At 48.8% G+C, this 19,813-nt stretch overlaps 1 protein-coding gene across 1 annotated transcript in view; it reads right to left on the bottom strand.

The window, feature by feature from the left end:
* Positions 1-18,236, bottom strand: part of mtor (mechanistic target of rapamycin kinase) — a 101,069-nt gene extending 82,833 nt beyond the window's left edge. Inside the window, exons 1-18 of the mRNA XM_030352725.1 lie at positions 18,081-18,236; positions 17,505-17,647; positions 17,253-17,361; positions 16,662-16,894; positions 15,569-15,769; positions 14,819-14,953; positions 14,021-14,296; positions 12,978-13,086; positions 12,157-12,340; positions 10,326-10,454; positions 8,629-8,873; positions 7,719-7,928; positions 5,921-6,126; positions 4,647-4,769; positions 3,875-3,958; positions 2,198-2,290; positions 1,420-1,554; positions 891-1,020 (exon numbers count right to left, since the gene is read on the bottom strand). Coding sequence (XP_030208585.1) covers positions 891-1,020; positions 1,420-1,554; positions 2,198-2,290; positions 3,875-3,958; positions 4,647-4,769; positions 5,921-6,126; positions 7,719-7,928; positions 8,629-8,873; positions 10,326-10,454; positions 12,157-12,340; positions 12,978-13,086; positions 14,021-14,296; positions 14,819-14,953; positions 15,569-15,769; positions 16,662-16,894; positions 17,253-17,361; positions 17,505-17,633 — 2,731 coding nt within the window. The 5' untranslated portion in view covers positions 17,634-17,647; positions 18,081-18,236. The remainder of the gene's footprint in view (positions 1-890; positions 1,021-1,419; positions 1,555-2,197; positions 2,291-3,874; positions 3,959-4,646; positions 4,770-5,920; positions 6,127-7,718; positions 7,929-8,628; positions 8,874-10,325; positions 10,455-12,156; positions 12,341-12,977; positions 13,087-14,020; positions 14,297-14,818; positions 14,954-15,568; positions 15,770-16,661; positions 16,895-17,252; positions 17,362-17,504; positions 17,648-18,080) is intronic.
* Positions 18,237-19,813: the final 1,577 nt, after the last annotated feature.

Genomic DNA, 19,813 nt, shown 5'->3' with positions numbered 1-19,813 from the left:
CGCAGCCCGGGTGCACCACGTGTACCAAAGCGTGCGCGGCTGCTGGCTCCAACAGGGCTCATGGTTGGACGTCTGTTGCTCAGACACACCTGGGTTTAGCTTCTTATGGTGTATCAAATACAAATAAAACACATATATTTGTATGGGCTTTGGCTCAAAATAAGTGGGAGCATTAGGAACAAAGGTCGAAATCGAACCTGGATCTCTACAAGGTGTACTGGCTCTGTATGGCAGAGCTATTGAACAGGCCCAAACCAAAAATATCAAACTCATAAAGTAGTAGAAAACGCTTCTCTGAGATGTGAGACAGACTTAGGATGTGCTGCTCCTCCCTATCTGCGGTCAGCGGTGTGTTTCTGATCAACACGCGTCCGACGCCCTTTCATCTGCGGCCGGTCGACCTCCAAGGGTTCATGTAAATCCCCCAGACTAACCAGTGCAGGACGGCCGGGCGCCGCTTATCAAAACCACATCCAGCGGGGCCCACACAGGCTCCGAGGCACGCCCCCCGCCCGCTGCACCGGGCTGGGGGGGGGGGGGGGGGGGGTGTGATCGAGGGACCACACAGCGAGAGGGAACCAGTCTGGACGGGGTTTATGTTGTGTCCTCTAGCCGGGCGTGCGCTGGTTCCTGATAAGTACGCCTCCGCCGTGATCTGGCAGATTGAGCGCTGCCAGCAGGACAGATTCTTTCTGCGTCGGAGGAGGTCGTGAGATCAGAACCCGGTCACCGAAAGAAAAAGATAATCCACACGCAGGTTTTGTTTTCCTTCCGAGTGCCACTCGTTTCTCAGTGGGGCCAACCGATCCCCGTGGTAACGCAGCGTCACCACGGTGACCAGGGGTCCCGACTGTAACCTGAACAGACTATCGTAACGAGGGCCGTCTTACCGGAGTCCTGGCTGGTCTTGGACTCGGAGAGGCTGACGGCGGAGGCGTCGCGCGATTGGTCGATCATGCCGATGTTGACCTTGTGCTTGTAGGGGTCCAGAGCGCCAAGCAAGCCCAGCACACGGATGGCCTGGGACACACACACACACACACACACACACAGTTTGAATGAATGCTAAATCAATCAGAGGGTGATCGATACTCTGCCATCGGGCTCCATATAAGAGATGGCCTCTTATCCGGGCAGCCAGGTAAACAGTCTAGGAGGAGAAGCCATTATTTATGTATCCCTGTGTGACTGAGTATGGGGGTGACCGATGTGAGTGTCTCTGCGTGAGTGAGACACAAGCACCTAATGAGGAGTTGAGTGAGTGCGAACGTCATGTCAAGGTGAGAGAGAGTGAAAGAGTATTTTTAGCACACACACACACACACACACACACACACACACACACACACACACACACACACACACACACACACACACACACACACACACACACACACACACACACACACACACACACACCTCTCTGCGGATGCCCTGGTTCTGCTCGGTCTTGAGGAAGTTGAGCAGGACCTCGAGCAGGGAGGGGTACTTGCGGTAGGGCTCCACCACGTAGCCCGTGCTGGCCACCTGCTGGCCCAGCGTCCACAGCGCCACCTGGTGGAGGGGTCAGGAACAACATTCTGAATGAACACCGCCCGAGACATCATGCCTTGCATGGCTGGCAAAAAACGATCCCACCCCATCTTAATAACTGCATCCTATTCCAGAAGCAAGACTATGAAAACATGATATAACAATAACAACACATATACAGTAGGGCTTTGATTCCGTTATTCGAATATAATTTGAATATCAAAAAATAAATCAAAATTCGAACGAATATTAGGCAGCCCATAATATTGTAACCTTTTATGGGCAGGCCAAGAGGGGGAGACGTCGGAGAACCCGACGCAGTCTATTCATAATATTGTAATGACCACGGAAGAGGCAGTGAATGAAGTATTGATTAGACAGCGATTTATTAGAACCCTAATAAACCATGGGAACACGCAAGACCGGTAACCATAGCAATGCGGTAAACAAACCCTGCGAAGCCCAATCCAGGTCTTCACATCAAATGAAGGCATTTGATGTTCAAAATATTATTAATAAATGTTCGAATATATTCTAATATTAATAAACAAACAAACTTCGAATATGATTTTTGGACAAAAGTCAAAGCCCTAATATACAGTCAGTTAAAGCACATTAAACCCTGAAAGGTGTCAGAAGGCTTCCTATTGAGACGTGGACTCACCTGTCTCTTGGCCAGGGAGGAGGAGTCCTGCAGCATGTCCATGATGATGGGGAACAGCTCGTCCATCCACTTCCTCATCTCCAGTCCACTCACCTGGCAGCGCAGGTGCACGCCAACCAATCAGAACAGGGGATTTCAGTAAGGTAGCGGAGAATGTACAGCGTCCCGCCCTGTCCTGTATCAATGGCCCTTAATCCTGCCCTCTCATTGGTCGTTTGATGGCTACTATGCTCATCAGATAATACATCTGAAAGTGCCACAGGTTAGATACCCGACAGTCCCCTTCCCTGCCCCTAAAATGAACAATCACCCCTCAATCTCATTTAAATCCTCATTTAAATCCTGAAATCCCCTTCCTGTCCTGTGTTCAATGAAGCAGCCTTAAGCACGGCCTTCCTGTCCTTCCCGTGCGCTCCCTGTGTGTGCTCTACCTCCTCGGTCACCGCCTTCACGGCGGGCTGAACCATCGGACCTACGCGGGCGTCCCCCGCACTGCCTCTGCACTGGGGGGCTAGCCCGCCGCTCCTAACCCTGCCCTCCTCCCTCCTCTGAGGGGGGGGGGGCCAGCCTGAGGCCTGCAGCCACCGCAGATGGACGGACACCTGGAGGGTAGGGGGGGGCTCAAGGCTCAAGGTCAAAGGTCACACTAAAGAGATGCTGCACTCGACGTGATGAAATACTTTGTTGACGCTGTAGGGATGAAACCACTTGGACCTGATTGAGAGATGTACATTCTGGTATTGATTACTTTACATCCTATCATTTACCATCAAGGCGTTGAGCGGAAGCCTTCCTCCAAAGAGACTTGCAGTGAGATGAGACACTTGGTTTATGATCGGGTAACGGTCGGGGCATCTGGCCCGAGGATGCCTGACGGGTAGACTGCAGTCTTTGGGGTCTGAACTAGGGATGCACCGAATATTCGGCCACCGAAAATGTTCGGCCGACAATGGCCCAGAACATAATGTTCGGTTTCGGCCGAAGGAGTACAAAGGCTGAAAATAATACGCCGAACATTTTTATTTTTGATTAAAAAAAATAATAATAAAAAAAAAGGAACTTTATTCTTCAATTCTTGCTATAAGGTCTGCTGGAATGTTCGAAAACGTTCAGTACTAAATAAATATTTTGTATCAAATTTGTAATAGATTTTTTTTATTGAAAAGCAAGACAAAAAAGATAATAAATAAAGGATAGATAGATAAAAGGACATTTAATTGCTTGATTTATGCAATGGTGAAAAAGCAAAATGAAAGAAAAACAGCAAAAGTCACATTCGGTATTCGGTTTCGGCTTTCGGCCAACTGTTTCAGTATATTTGGTTTCGGTTTCGGACAAGAATTTTCATTTCGGTGCATCCCTAGTTTGAACCAAGTACCTTTGGCTAATGGTCAAACATCCGTGCCACCGTGCTATTCTGCTCCGAGGAGCTCAGATGAGGTGTTGGTAGTTCTGCTAGGCAGCTGAATGTACAGGCTAACACCGTTCAACCTGGTGACCGGCCAGTAGCTTCCGGTCATCAGGGTGCTTCAGTTACACTCAGTACAACAGCTGCTGTCATGACTGAATGTAGCTCCATTAATCAGGTCATGATGTCCAGGTGGGGGTTCGGTGTCTCGCTGAGAGATGCCCAACCTCCCTCTGGCTGTAATGAATGTAGTGTGTTGGGTCTCGTACCTGCGCCAGCTCTCCGATGGTGGCCAGCACGCTGATGACCACCCCGGGGTTGGGGTCCGGGTCCTTCAGCTTCAGGATCAGAGCCTACGACACAGCCAGGGACCAGAGGGGGAGAGAGTGTCAGAGAGAGAGAGAGAGAGTCAGAGAGTCAGAGAGAGAGAGAGAGAGTCAGAGAGAGAGTCAGAGAGTGAGAGTCAGAGAGAGAGAGAGAGAGTCAGAGAGTGAGAGTCAGAGAGAGAGAGAGAGTCAGAGAGAGAGTCAGAGAGTGAGAGTCAGAGAGAGAGACAGAGAGTCAGAGAGTGAGAGTCAGAGAGAGAGAGAGAGAGAGTCAGAGAGAGAGTCAGAGAGAGAGTCAGAGAGTCAGAGAGAGACAGAGACAGAGACAGAGACAGAGAGAGAGAGAGAGAGAGACAGAGACCGAGACAGAGAGAGAAATTCGAGGGTCAGGGAAGGAGAGATCAATTTAATATCTAGTCATAGAGCTTTTTTCACAGTTAAACACAGTAAGATAAGTTCTTATTGATACGAGTCATGATTAAGCAGGCAGTGATTGCGCCATCTTGGCCAGGAACGCCTCCAGGTAGACTGTGGACATCGGGCATCGATCCCAGACCCTTTCGGCTGAGGGTCAAACACCCGATAATAGACAACCCTGCCTCCGTGTTTACACTAAAGGCTCATTCCACAGGCCATACCTAGCCACGACCCACTGTGAATGAATACGATCCTATGTAGCGACCAGCCAATCGGAGAGGGGAGGGGGAGGAGTCACCTTGAGGATGGGCTCCATGTACGGGCGTATGAGGCGGGGCGCGTTGGAGACCAGGTGTCCCAGCATGCGGGCGCTCTGCTCCTTGTTGCGGCCCACGCCGCTGTGTTCCAGCTCCGTCAGGATCTGGAGCGGACGCAGCACAACACACAGTCACAGCTCAGCTCCTTCACCCACACACACACACACACACACAGGCGCTGGAGGAAAGGTGCTAGGCTGCCCCCTAGAGGCCTATGGGGAGAACTGGTCAGGCACAGAATACAATGCAAGTTTAAAAAAAAGAATACTAAAGGAATCGGAATATAATCCATGTCAAGGACTTCATGAATATATTCAGTATGAATACTGCAGCTGTCCTGCTTCACATTAGATCCAACGTGCACAACTTGAAAAGCTCACAAGTACCACAAAGAAAGATATGATACACTGAGTAAAACCACCCAGAACAATGAGAGCTTAGTTTAAGAAGGAGAACACAGTCTTAGGATGGGCGTCCCCGGTCGTAATCAACCAGGCGATGGTGGAAACTTCCCCACACTGCTCTACCGTAGAACTCTAACGCTGTAGACCTGGACCTCTACAGTAGATCAGGGGGTTTTGGGGATATAATCAAATTGCGATTATTTGTACCAATATTGCGATTGCGATATATATGACTCCATGCGATTATTTTTATATTTTTATGTTCTGCATTATTCAATTAGCAAGCAATAAATTATTCTGTAGTATGACCAACATTGGAAGCAGTCGACATATAAAGTGCTCTTTCCTTTAGGCCAGGCCTATGCGTTGAGATGAATTGATGCATGAATTGATATTATAACATCTTTATTTAACTATTGAATAAAAAAAAAAAATAAGTGAATCTTACTGATTTCCAGTCATGAGATATAAGAATCTAATGTATTTTATTTATTTATTTATTATTCTTTTTTAATCGCAGCCTTTGCGATTTGCATATGGCGTTCTATTACATGGCGATGTCGGTTTGAACTGGACTAATGGTTCGGCCCTACCCCCCCCCCCCCCACCTGGGTGAGCAGGGTTGATCTGGACTAATGGTTCGGCCCTACCCCCCCCCCCCCCCCCACCTGGATGAGCAGGGTTGAACTGGACTAATGGTTCAGCCCTACCCCCCCCCCCCCACACCTGGGTGAGCAGGGTTGAACTGGACTAATGGTTCGGGACTAATGGTTCGGCCCTACTCCCCCCCCCCCCCACCTCGGTGAGCAGGGTTGATTGGACTAATGGTTCGGCACCCCCCCCCCCCCCACCTGGATGAGCATCTTGCGGAGGAAGGGCATGACGAAGGCGGGGTTCATGCTGCTGAGGCGTCCGATGGTGCAGATGGCCAGCTCCCGGATCTCAAACACCTCGTCGTTCAGCGCCACGAACAGGGCCTGCAGGTTCTCCGCCTGCGCCAGGTGGGCGTCGAAGCGCTCGTCCAGGGAGGCCAGCACGCAGTAGCGGATGTCCGGGTCTGGAGGGGGGGGGGGAGGAGGAGAGGGGGGAGGAGGAGGAGGAGGAGGGGGGAGGAGGAGGAAGGGGAGGAGGAGGAGAGGGGGGAGGAGGAGGAGGAAGGGGGGGAGGAGGAGGAAGGGGAGGAGGAGGAGAGGGGGGAGGAGGAGGAGGAGGAGGAAGAGGAGGAGGAAGGGGGGGGGAAGGAAGGAGGGGGAAGGAAGGAGGAGGAAGGGGGGGGAAAGGAGTACGAAGAGGAGGAGGAGGAGGAGTTGGAGGAGGAAGAGGAGGAGTTGGAGGAGGAAGAGGAGGAGGAAGGGGGGGAAGGAAGGAGGAGGAAGAGGGGGGAAAGGAGTACGAAGAGGAGGAGGAGGAGGAGGAGGAGGAGGAGAAAGGGGAAGAGGAGGAGAAGGAGGGCAGAGAGGATTCGGAGGGAAAGGAGTACGAAGGGGGGGAGAAAGGGGAGGAAGAGGATGAAAAAGGGAGGAGAAAGGGGTGGAGGAAGTGGAGGGGGAGGAGAACAAAGAGGAAGGAGGAAGAGAGTGAGGAGGGGAAAAAGTATGAAGACGAAGAGGAGGAGTAGGAAGAGTAGGTCAGCGGAGGTGGAGGAAGGAGTACAAAGAGTAGGATGATGAGGAGAGAGGGGAGGAGGAGGAGGAGTACAAAGAGGAAGAGGAGGGGGAGGAAGAGAAGGATGAGGTATTTACACCAGGGGATCTTGTATCCAGAGATCACTTGCAGAATGTTCCACTGGTCTGCTCAACAGGCAGACAGCCTGCGCCATCACTTCCTGTATCGTACCCTAGAGCTACAAAACATCACTACTATTTGGTTCAGAGCAAGCTCCAGATGTTGGGAGATTTATCGACTGAGAATCGACTACACTCTATATATATTATTATATATATGCGAGACACAAAGTTCAATAAGATCACTTTCTTTTTCCTTTAATATTAGTTGACTATTATAAACATCAGCCAGCTTGTCTACCGTCTCAACTTTGTAAATGCGTAATTTGCTTGGAATATGTGGAATATTACCGCTAGTTTATCTAGGGAACAACGATGCTCTCTCTAAAGCTCTGGTGACCCATTGAACATGAAGCTTAATGTGTTTCCTGCCCACCGTCTATCTGTAACTCATTAAGACATCCACATCCACATCCAGATTACAAAGTAGGAAAAGAGGAGACGTCAAACAGGGATAGATTTAAAAAAACACAATATTAAAGGTTGCATCAGCGATGTTGGGTGACGTCTCTTCTGTTGGTATTTGAAGCGAGATCCAAAACAAACAAGAGCCAGCTGTCCCCTCCCTTCCGTGGTTCGTGCGTCCAGTAAAAACTATCATGACGAAGCACAAAACCCCACAACACCAACCCCTTGTCGGTGATTGGTTGGAATACTATTTGTTTTAGTTTTGAGTGATTGGTACCATTTCTTTTTGTGTACGATCTCGGAGCACAGGCTGCCTACAGAGACGCGTTTTGTTTAACAGCCTGCTTATGGGGCGGGCAGTGAGGAAAGATCGGATGAAAATTATCCTTTATGTTTCCGTTTGGAATCGCTGACACAACCTTTAAATGACTCCATCTCCCATGATGCTTTGCGGTACCTGGGTCGGTGATGCCCACCACCAGCAGCTTGCTGAGCACGTCGGCCACCACCTGCACGGCGGTCTGGCTGACCACGTGGCCGCTGATCAGGTGCACCGAGGGGCTGAGCAGGCGCGAGCAGGTGCGCGCCGCCTCCATGCGGACCTCCTTGTGCTCGCTGTTCAGGAAGTGGTCGGCGCAGTGCCGCACGAACTGGGTGAGCGAGTGCCCTGATTGGTCGGGAGGCGGGGACGAGATAATGGGGGGGGAAGGAGGGGAGAGAAGGAAGGGAGAGCGAGAAGGGAGTGAGGAGCGAGAGAGTGAGAGCAAGAGGAGAGAGAAAGAGCGAGGGAGAGAAAGGAGAGAGGAAGAGAAAGACGAGAGAGATAAAGGAGAGGAAGAGCCAGGGAGAGAAAGGAGAGAGGAAGAGAAAGAAGAAGAGACAGAGATAAAGGAGAGGAAGAGCCAGGGAGAGAAAGGAGAGAGGAAGAGAAAGAAGAAGAGACAGAGATAAAGGAGAGGAAGAGCCAGGGAGAGAAAGGAGAGAGGAAGAGAAAGAAGAAGAGACAGAGATAAAGGAGAGGAAGAGCCAGGGAGGGAAAGGAGAGAGGAAGAGAAAGAAGAGAAGCGGCGAGATGGAGCGCAAAAGAGAGCGAGAGCGAGCACGAGAGAAAGAGAGAGAGCGAGAGAGAGAGAGGGACAAAGACAGATGGAGAGCGAGAGAAGGTAAGAGAAAGAGAAGAGGGAACAGGCAAAATAAAGAGAAAGTGTTAAACACATGTCTTTGAACCAAAACATTTCTGACATCCCCCAGACAATTTCCAATAATGTTCATGCTTAAACATTCCAGGGTCGCAACAGTCAAGCTAATTATCTTTCCAATTATTGTACAGCTATCCCAGACTCCCCCGCCGCAGTGCGGCTCCTCACCCTCGAACTCGAAGCTGCCCAGGGTGCGCAGGGCCAGGGTGATGCTGCCCACGTCGCTGGCCTCGGGGATGTTGGTGAGGCTGGGCGAGGCCAGCTGGTGGGCCAGGCCCTTGGGCATGCCCGGGTGGCGCAGCGGCTTGTGCATCAGCACCAGGGACAGCATCTTCAGCAGGCCGTCCTGGATGTCCTTCTTCAGCTGGGGGATCTGCCGGCTCAGGTCGTACAGCACCGCCGTCAGGGCCGGGCTGGGGGGGGTGGAGGGGGTTATGGTGCGTTTTATTACCCATCCGTCTCGGAGGTCCGAGGACGTTGCCTAGCGACGCGCATGAACACGCCCCTTTTTCCTCGGACGGCGAACTCGCTCGCTCGGTTGGACTCGGAGGAGATCGAGCGAGGATTCAAGATGGCTGCGATGGCTGTCACTTGTAAGTATGAACTGTTTTCATTGTGTTTGGACGGCTTTGGAGGTTTAAATGGCATTTTCAATCACTCGTATTACTGCAATACCTTACTGCGTCCGTATCTATAAGTAGGCTATAGCCTATGGCCTATAGCCTACTTATTACAGAGTGCCTGGTACTCTGCCAATGCAACCGTGACTACAGCCTTCCGGGTGGCGTCCATGTTCTTCTCCATGACCGAGCGAAACATAATAAAACGCTTGAAGTGTGGGCGCGACGTCGCATCCGAGGTCCGAGTCGGTTCGCAGAGAACACTAAAACGCACCATTAGACTGTTTATAGAGGGACTCCATTACCCATGATGCAACACAGATCCCTCACGTCTGGCCAGGGTCGGTTTAGGGAAGAACAAAGACTAAGGGTGTGTTCGAAACCGCCTACTTGCTTACTGCTTACTACCTATTAAATATTTGGCTTACTTCTCGAATCCTTAAATAATGATTGAGTAATCCATTTGAGTAATCGACGTTCAGAAGACCGTCCTTACTTAACCACCTCAGATGACGTGAATCAAATGACGTGTCAATAACCTACCGGCCGGGCGCCGTTAATAAATATTATAAATAAATATATAAACGTCACATTTAACGTCACAGTACACCTTCAACCTAAGGATTTGCGGTGAAATGTTAAAACAATTATTAAAAGCACTGCTGCTGCGGCTCCCCGTTTAGCGCCATTGCTTCCACTGTTCTTTTGAATAGACGCAGTGCATTCTGGGGCAGTTGAGTACGTCTAGTAAGCTAGCGATGCTTACTCAAAATCTTTCCGGAAGTAGAAGACATTCGGATACTACTCGCTTACCTAAACTCGCTTACTAAGTTCTCGCTTACTCAATTTGACGTCATAGTTAGTAGGAGTAGTAAGCAAGTACGCGGTTTCGAACACACCCTAAGTGTTCCATCGATGAAAATTATCTTTTGGTATTTTCGGGAGTCTTACTCATTTGTTGTCTAGGAGAAAAAAACAACCGTTCTTTAGACGGTGGCATTTATGTTTGGACCGATAAACTAATTTAAGCACCAAACATAAGGGACGATGATGATGATGGAGTTTGCAAATGTCAAGTAAAACTATTGATATACGCTCTGTGCCCTTTCAGTGTAGAAGGCATCAGCTCAAAACACTTTGAGGGCATCGGTACTGTCCTGTGGTACTCTGGTCTGGAGGGGGGTACTGGAGGGGGACTTGGGGGGGGGGTCTGGGGGGGGACTTGAGGGGGTACTGGGGTCCTACCTGAGACCCACGGCCAGCATGGGCTCCAGCAGCTCCTTGATGTCAGGCTGGATGCTGGGGCCCAGTGCCCGGGACAGCATGCTGATGCACGTGAACACCGTGGCGTCCACCTGCATGGTCTTCTGCCTCCTGGGAGAACGCACAGCGGAGAGACCGACATGAAGCGCACGACCATCGCGCAACCATCACACAAACATCACACAACCATCACACAACCACCACACAACCACCACACAACCACCACACAGCCATCAGACAACCACCACACAACCATCAGACAACCATCAGACAACCATCAGACAACCATCACACCATCACACAACCATCAGACAACCATCACACAACCATCACACAACCATCACACAACAATCACACAACCATCAGACAACCATCACACAACCATCAGACAACCATCACACAACCACCATACAAACAATCACACGAACGTCAGACAACCATCAGACAACCATCAGACAACCACCACGCAACCATCTGACAAACATAACACAACCATCACACAAACATCAGACAACCATCACACGACAATCAGATGACCATGAAGCCGGTTCTACCATCACGCAAGGTATAAATTAAAGCCACTGCATTTTATTGAGATCTTCTACGGCCACATTCACACGCAGGAATGAGGTCTCCTCCATCCATGCTCAGGGACACCCTGACCCCTAGGAATAGAACCAACCCCACACACACACACACACACACACACACACACACACACACACACACACACACACACACACACACACACACTAGGCGATTAATCAAATTTTGATCGCGATTTCTATTTTAGCGTCAAGCGATCACAGAATTAACATAATCAATTTTTCCGATTATTTTTATATTGTGTTTTTCAAAGTTTCAAAGAAATTTCAAAGTTCTCAGTTACAACGTCTTTTTTGGGAGAGACATGCGGAATAAATACAACATGTTTTCAAACTCAAAAATAATTGTTTGATTAATCGGGATTTCAATATTGACCAAAATAATAGGGATTATGATTTTTCCCCATAATCGAACAGCCCTAACGCGCACACACACACACACACACACACACACACACACACACACACACACACACTAGGGCTGGGCGATTAATCAAATTTTGATCGCGATTTCTATTTTAGCGTCAAGCGATCACAGAATTAACATAATCAATTTTTCCGATTATTTTTATATTGTGTTTTTCAAAGTTTCAAAGAAATTTCAAAGTTCTCAGTTACAACGTCTTTTTTGGGAGAGACATGCGGAATAAATACAACATGTTTTCAAACTCAAAAATAATTGTTTGATTAATCGGGATTTCAATATTGACCAAAATAATAGGGATTATGATTTTTCCCCATAATCGAACAGCCCTAACGCGCACACACACACACACACACACACACACACACACACACACACACACACACTAGGGCTGGGCGATTAATCAAATTTTGATCGCGATTTCTATTTTAGCGTCAAGCGATCACAGAATTAACATAATCAATTTTTCCGATTATTTTTATATTGTGTTTTTCAAAGTTTCAAAGAAATTTCAAAGTTCTCAGTTACAACGTCTTTTTTGGGAGAGACATGCGGAATAAATACAACATGTTTTCAAACTCAAAAATAATTGTTTGATTAATCGGGATTTCAATATTGACCAAAATAATAGGGATTATGATTTTTCCCCATAATCGAACAGCCCTAACGCGCACACACACACACACACACACACACACACACACACACACACACACACACACACACACACACACACACACACACACACACACACACACACACACACACAGTATTAATGTCTTACTTGTGGGCGAAGTCCTTGGGCGGCAGCGCGGCCTTGATGATCTCCAGCACCCTGGAGAGGTAGGGCTGGATCTCCACCCTGACGGCCACCACCAGGAGCCCCAGGGCCTGGAAGGCCGCGGTGCGCTCCTTCTCCTTCTTCAGGCAGCCCAGCAGGTATCCCATGGTGTCCGCCAGGTACTGGTCTGAGGTCAGGAGGAGGAGGACCTTTTAACACGCCTGGGTTTTAAACACTCCTCCAGACTACTACAGCTGCTTGGCTGAAGGGTGGATCACCGTGTAGCTGGGCTAGAAGCAATTGACCTGTATGTGATAATGGCTAGAAGGAATCTACATCTGCAGGTGATTGGCCTGTTGGATCTACCCAATGGCGGTGGGTCAATAGACCCCCGACCCCCTATCTATGACTGTGCCCCACCAACATTTTTGTTCACCAGCCGCAACTGGATCTACCTGTGACGTGATTGGCTGGAAGGTAACTGTGTGCATGCGATTGGCTGATAGGTGAGTACCTGTGAAGGTGTCGGGCTGGAAGGTATCTCTACTTCAATTTGATTGGCTGACAGGAATGTACCTGTGAAGGAGATTGGCTGGAAGGTATCTCCACCTGACTGTGATTGGCTGACAGTAAAGTACCTGTGAAGGAGATTGGCTGGAAGGTATCTCAACTTGACTGTGATTGGCTGACAGTAAAGTACCTGTGAAGGTGTCGGGCTGGAACGTATCTCTACTTTAATTTGATTGGCTGACAGTAAAGTACCTGTGAAGGAGATTGGCTGGAAGGTATCTCCACTTGACTGTGATTGGCTGACAGTAAAGTACCTGTGAAGGAGACTGGCTTGAAGGCAGCGAGGCGGGGCAGCAGGTTCAGTATGGTCATCTGGATCAGGGGGTTCTTGGTGGTCCGGTACTTCAGCACCCAGCCGCAAACCTGATCCATGAAACAACCAGAGGGTAAACACTAGGGCTGGGCCATTCATCGAATTTTGATCGCGATTTTAGCGTCAAACGATCACAAAATGAACATAATCTATTATTTTTATTTTTTTTTAGATCAGCTGGATACATATCTGTTCATCATTTTAGATTGAAACATTTTCTTTTCGATAATTTTTTTAAGGCGAAATTTCAAAGTTCTCAATTACAAAAATATAAATCGGAGAGACATGCTGAATACACACATGTTTTCAAACTCAAAAGTAATCGTGATTTCAATATTGGAACAAAATAATCGTGATTTTGATTTTCTTCCCATAATCTAGCAGTCCTAGTAAACACACTCAGTATCCCCAAGTGTTCACTTGCATGAATAGAAGTTTACAATAAACATGTATACTATAGACAGCCAAACTCATATCATAGTATAACCAAGCTGTAATGCATGCCGGAAAGTACAGTTTAACATAATAGGTTCCTTGACAAAGCGTTGTTCGGTTTGTGATGCCTGTAAACACCCCCGGCAGCTACCCAAAACAGAGCTGACAGCACGAGCAGGAAACTGGGCCTGTGTAAACCCCATGTCACACCAGCGTAGGCACGTACACCTCGTTTATGGACTGATGCTCCTACACCTTGTTCAGGTACTAATTCACCTACACCTCGTTTACGTATTAATACACCTACACCTTGTTTACCTGCTAATGCACCTAAACTTTGTTTACGTCCTTAGAACAAGGCAGGTAAACAAGGTGCACGTGAATATACTGGTGTGGTTCACTGGTTATATGCAGAACCAGTTTACATCCATCGTGTGTTGGTTGAGGTTTCCCCCGGTTCAGTCGGGTCCTCCTACATGTGGACGTTCTGAAACCCGGCCTCCAGCCGCTCCACCCCCGGACCCGCACGCACCCGCCGGGCGCCCCCACCTGGTCGAAGCGCTCTTCCATCAGCTCGCGGCAGTAGCGGCTCTCCACCAGGGAGTTCTTGGCGACGGTGGGCGTGGCCCCGAAGCTGAGGAACCCCTGGGGGGAGCTGTACCCCAGCAGCCCCAGCAGGGCGTTGGTCTGCTGGGGCTGCACCGACTGGAAGCTGGTGAAGGGCGTGATGTGCCGCGGCTTGGTGCCGAAGCCCATCATCTCCTTGCAGTACTTGTCGTGGACCAGCTGCTGCTGCGTGATCTCCTCCATCTCCTCACGCATGCGCTAGGGGGGGGGGGGAGAGGGGCGGGGGGCAGAGGGGAGAGGGGGGGGGGGAGAGAGGAGGGGAGGGGAGGGGAGAGGGTTTCATGTTGGCGGGTCCCGCACAAAGAGTCACTTATCGGCGACAGCTTGTGATATGGCCGACATCGTTGGGACTATAAGGTCGCTTTGAACATAATGTCAGTTAAATAAAGAAGAAGTAAAGTAAAAGGATAAGTAATAATAATGTCGCATCCTAGCATTATAGATAGCTTGACACTTGACCGTTAAACTTAAAGGAAATTGTTAACCACTAAACAAAAAAAGCACAACATCAAGTAAAATTCCTCAAGCTAGGGTTGTAATAGGCGCCAGAGAGTCGTTTTAATTAAAAAATGCTTTCATCCAAAGGAAAATATATGAATTAGCAGGTAGGGGTCGAGGCGTCCCACTCTAGGCTGACTACAAGTAGACTGGGGAGACATTCGGGTTTGAACCCAGAACCTCTGTTCTGGGGGCCCTGGCGTCCTCAGTGGGGGGCCTCACCTCCCCCTCCATGCTGCTGATGCGGACCAACTCGTTGAGGATGAGCAGCGCCCCGTGGACGCGGTCCTCGCGGTTCATGCCCTTCTCCTTCACCAGCGTCTCGTCGAAGCCCTTCTCCGCCTCCTCGAACGTTTGCTGTCAACGAGAAGAGGCGGTCGGCTCCAACTGATATCATGAACAACGCTCGCTTTGCTTTAAATGGATCAGGTGGTTAGCCAAATACATTTTCTCAAAAAATTCACGTTAATAACCCAGCATGTGGGCCGGGTAACATTTCAAACAGTAGGACATGTTTAGGTTTAGCAGTACGTACTCCCACTATCTCTGATCAATGCAGGACATGGACAAACACACAGGCAATGTTTTATCTGGCCAAAATACTACAACACACAAAATGCGCTCTGAATGCCAATTCCCTGCATCTTCAGGAAAGCTACAAATTCATACTTGTGTCTCCAATGAACATCCCAGTATCTACTTTGAATTCACTTTACGGCCCATTGCTGTGCAATGATGACACCTTTATGCCCAGTCTGGGATGAATACAGCAGAGCTCACAACCTTATCCCAGTCCTACATTTGCCTCAGAACCACAAAACGAAAGCCTTAACAGGGCAACGATCGTCAGAATCCCCCAGCCAGAAGCAGGGAGCCAGGGGTAGTAAGAGCCTTTGGGACTGTGGTTCTTGGGATCTGTAGGTCTCAGGGTAAAGGGGTCTGGGGGCATGGAGGTCTGGGGGCCGGACCTACCTTGTACCACTGGGGCTTCTGCATCTCCTTGGTCTCGCGCTGGGTGGTGAGGATGAGGCAGGCGCGCAGGGCCGACACGGCGCCCTCGCGGATGGCCTGCTTGGGGTCCCACACGGCGTAGAAGATGTTGTCGAAGAAGGGCTGCACCTGCTGGAAGAAGAAGGTGGGTGCGCTGACCGCCAGCTCCCGCAGCACCAGCACCTGGGGGGGGAGGAAGAGAGGGTCACGCTGTGGTCCTGGTGGTGCAACACAGGCCCGTTCACATGAATGACCCCAAGTGTTTAAACCATAATGATGCTTAACCCCTGACCGATCCGTGATGACGTGTGCGTGGATTTACTGAGGAAACGACTGAATCTTTAGATTCAAATCTACTCAATCTGAATCTACTGAATCTGCTTCAGACCTTCGAGAGACTTTCTTAAGCCATCTCTCAATACACTAGACCAAATCACAGACCAGAAGCAGTTCTGCCGGTTGGAGCAGTCGGGGCACCAGTCCATCAACCGTAGTTTGTGTACTTCTGTTATAATACTTTAAAACATATTTTTCTTCGCTGTGATTAAGAAGTCTACAAAACCTTGACTCCCACCAATAATCACCAGTTAAAAATCGATGATGTGTTCCAACTCCTTTAGCTACTCTGTCCAGTCTGTCTGTTTTAAACTTGATTCAGCAGTACTTTTACAGTCACCTTAACACTGGGCCACTTTATAATTTATACTGTTTATACTGTTTGTCCTTACTTCAGAATCTATTTTATTTTCCTTAGCACTACTTGGATTTTTCATTGTAATGTATTATATCCTGTGTTTTCCACTTCTGCTGTGGTGTAACAAAGGAATTTTCCTCCGGGGGATCAATAAGGTTGCATCTATGTTGTATCTGATATCTATAGTTTGCTTTTATGCTTCAGCCTCACCTGGAAGTGACTGCGGACATGTACACACACACACACACACACACACACGCACACACGCACACACGCACACGCCTGCTAAAAGACTGTTGTGACGTAAACACAACTCAAAGCAAACACGATCGAAACACGTTAGTGACGTCGAACCCGGCGTGGTCACGGCGCTCCACTCACGGCGGCGTGGCGTCGGCCCTCGTTGCGGTCCGCTCCGAGCCACTCCAGCGCCCGCTTCACCTCGAACTCCACGTACTCGGCCGTGAAGGTGTCCCCCGCCATGGACAGGTGTCCCATGGCCTTGGACGCCATCTCCATGACGACGGGGTCGCTGGAGGGCAGCAGGTTGCGCAGGTAGTTGGCGAAGCGGCTGATCCTGGTGGCGTTGCCTCCCTCCACGCCGATCAGACTCACTGGGGAACGAGCCGTTGATTATTAGTCCCGTTAGACCGCGATGTCACAACATGTCTCAACCGTCAACACATGAGCTCATGTAAGCTTAATGGCTTATTTAAGGGGTCTATGGAGAGTCGAGTGGTTAGGGTCTCCCAGCCGAAGGGATCTGGGTTCGAACCCCCAAATGTGAGCAGTTTACTTGAAGGCTTGCTGAGCAAGATGCCAGAACCCCTATCTTCACCTTACAGACATGCACGTAAAAATGTTATTTGGATAGAAGCTTTGGCTACTAAGTAGTAAAAATGACTGTGTAGTATTTGAAGGGAAGACGATGGATGGTTTTGAGTCGGTAATCGTACTTGAACGGAGACTTACCGATGGCGAGAATTCCTCCTTTCTTCTCGTTCACATCAGAGCTGGACACCAGCTCGAAGATGTGGTGGTTCAACTCATCGTAGAACGTAGTGGCTTCGTCCTGGCTCAACTGAGTATGCATAAAAACACAACACATACAGCATCAGCGATGTGACAGCATCTGTCAGAGACGATAGCATGTGCCTAGACAGGGACCGCGTCGTGGGCAACACCAAACTCAGGTAGAAGACGGATGACTTGTATGTCACTCACCTCTCTGAGCTCTGTGGTCACGTAATGCTGCAAGTCCTTGGCAGACTTGGCTCTGGTGTCTTCATTCCGACTCTTCAGCCCGCTGACGAACTGCTGCAGCACGGTGGCTGTGCCCGACATGACCACCATGTCGACGGCCGGGTCTGCAAGTAAACATGGTGTGGTGGGAACAGTGTAACGCAGAGGTGTGATCGTGTGCAATGGTCAACTATAAAATGCAAATCAAAGTAAGAATGAAACAACAAAGATCATTGATTTAGCAGCCTGCTGCTACCCAATGTTGTTGTACACATGCTAACGTTACTGTCAACACTCGCTAGCTCGGCAGGTCAAATGTCTCGAAAACAGGTTTCCACACGACCCCGGGGTGTTGGGGTTTAATGTTCCTGGTGTATGTAAACAGAGTGCAAGATGTTTCGTAGTCCAACGGGAGGAATTGAGTTCCCAGGCGTCTGTCATGCCTGCATGGCTCAGGTGAGGTTAGCATGAGCTAACGTAGCCTGCATCCCTGCTAGTCGCTCCAGTGTCAATGTAGTGGTCTGTTGCAAAAGTTGTCAACCGCCGTTTATCACTTACGTTTTCGATTTCTGCGCCACTTAATCTATATTCATCAATCTCTGCAGGCTGTCTGTCATCGTACAGCGCTAGTTTGACTCCTGAGCTTTCTACCAGAGGACACCGTACTGGTGGCTGTTGTTGTGTTTGGGCTCCACCGGCTGCGTCCTTGCGGCGTGTTCGAGCAGCTCGAGTTGCGCTTTCGGGCGCATACTTTTGTACAAAGATAACGGAATGGAGGGAATCCACGTTTTGGTTGCAACTTTTAAACAATTCTGTGATTTTTAAGTTTATTAAAAATATATATGGATATAAGTGCTCAGAAACGCTCCTTAGAAAAAATATTTAAAATGAATGTAGGCCTACATTACATTTCATTATAAAACAATGATATAGCAACCCCATAATAAATTATAGCCATAGGCTATTTGAGATAGGAGAACTCATGGAAACAAGATAGAATACCAACTTCAACTCGGTTAACACAACTCCGCACATAATTTCAACCTCACCTAGGTATGCATAAAGCAGCACACCCCTGTCACTGATGTCCCATAAGCTCGGAGCGCCCTCTAAAGTACTTCAATTGCCAACGACAGTGAAAGACCATTTATGTGTATCTGTGAACTTCTTTAGAACAAACCGCCATGTCGTGACCAGTTCCGCCTCAAGAGGGAGACATAGCCCAAGGATACGGCCGTGATTTGATTGAGATGTGTTTTTGCGGGGGGCCCGTTCAAACGTAACGTTTGTTGCTAATGCACGCTGAAATTAAGTCTGGCTGTTTGATTATAGCTCTTCAAGTTCGACATTTACCACCGTGCAGAAGGCTACAGCGATTAGAGTCCTCCAGCAGAATCAGATGTATCCTGTTTAAATGTCAGAACACTTTTTTCCTCCCTTCTCTGTCATTATAATCATCATCATTTATATTACCATTTCCCCCATCATTAGCCATAATCATGCTTAAAGAAAGGTTTCATCCGACACACGCAGGCTTTTACTGACTCAAATAACAAACTAATCAGCCTCCTTGTTTTCTTTTCCCTAGCAATAAAAACCGAACTTCAAGTAGGCCCAAGTTGCACTCCAGTGTTTAGCACTGTAGCTGTTGGACCCGTGCAGTCTGACCAAACAACATTCCTTCTTCCTCAGCAGCATTGCTTGGGCCTTAACTGCCGCTGATGTGTCGCAATGGATGGCACTCAATAACAAAACCGTTCACTGTCCAGTCTCATTTGGCATCCACCAAATACCTTCGTCCTTCCAAACAACCGAGAGCATTAACCTTAAGACTGACTGATGTGTTTGCATAATCAAAGGTCATGGCGTCCATTTGCGCATATAAAGAGAGAGAGGGGCGGTGAACTCATAGTGAGGCACTTTATTTAGCTCATGCCTGCTCTCGGAATCAGCAAATACGTCAACGGTAACACTTTTGGTTTGCAATCCAACGATAAGACTTTGATTTAGCCAACTCCAACTGCAGCTGAACCCGACTTTCTCTTTCAAGTGGCTCCCTGGGTGTGTGAAAATCCCTTTATCTGCATTCAGGGCTAATGGCTACCCTGCATTCTTATCTGCACTCTGCGAGAGGACACAGATAACCTGGACTTGAACCCAAGATGTTGCAAAGAAGTCAGTAACTATAGAGAATCAAACTTATTTTTATGTGAGTGTTGCAATATTTATGCTGAAATATCGCAAAGAAAATTCCCCCCCTGAAAAAGCCAACTGAATAAATGTCTTGCTGT

This window comes from Gadus morhua, chromosome 1, assembly GCF_902167405.1.
Source record: "Gadus morhua chromosome 1, gadMor3.0, whole genome shotgun sequence".
Classification (NCBI taxonomy): domain Eukaryota; kingdom Metazoa; phylum Chordata; class Actinopteri; order Gadiformes; family Gadidae; genus Gadus; species Gadus morhua.
This window is presented reverse-complemented; position numbering and strand designations above follow the sequence as displayed.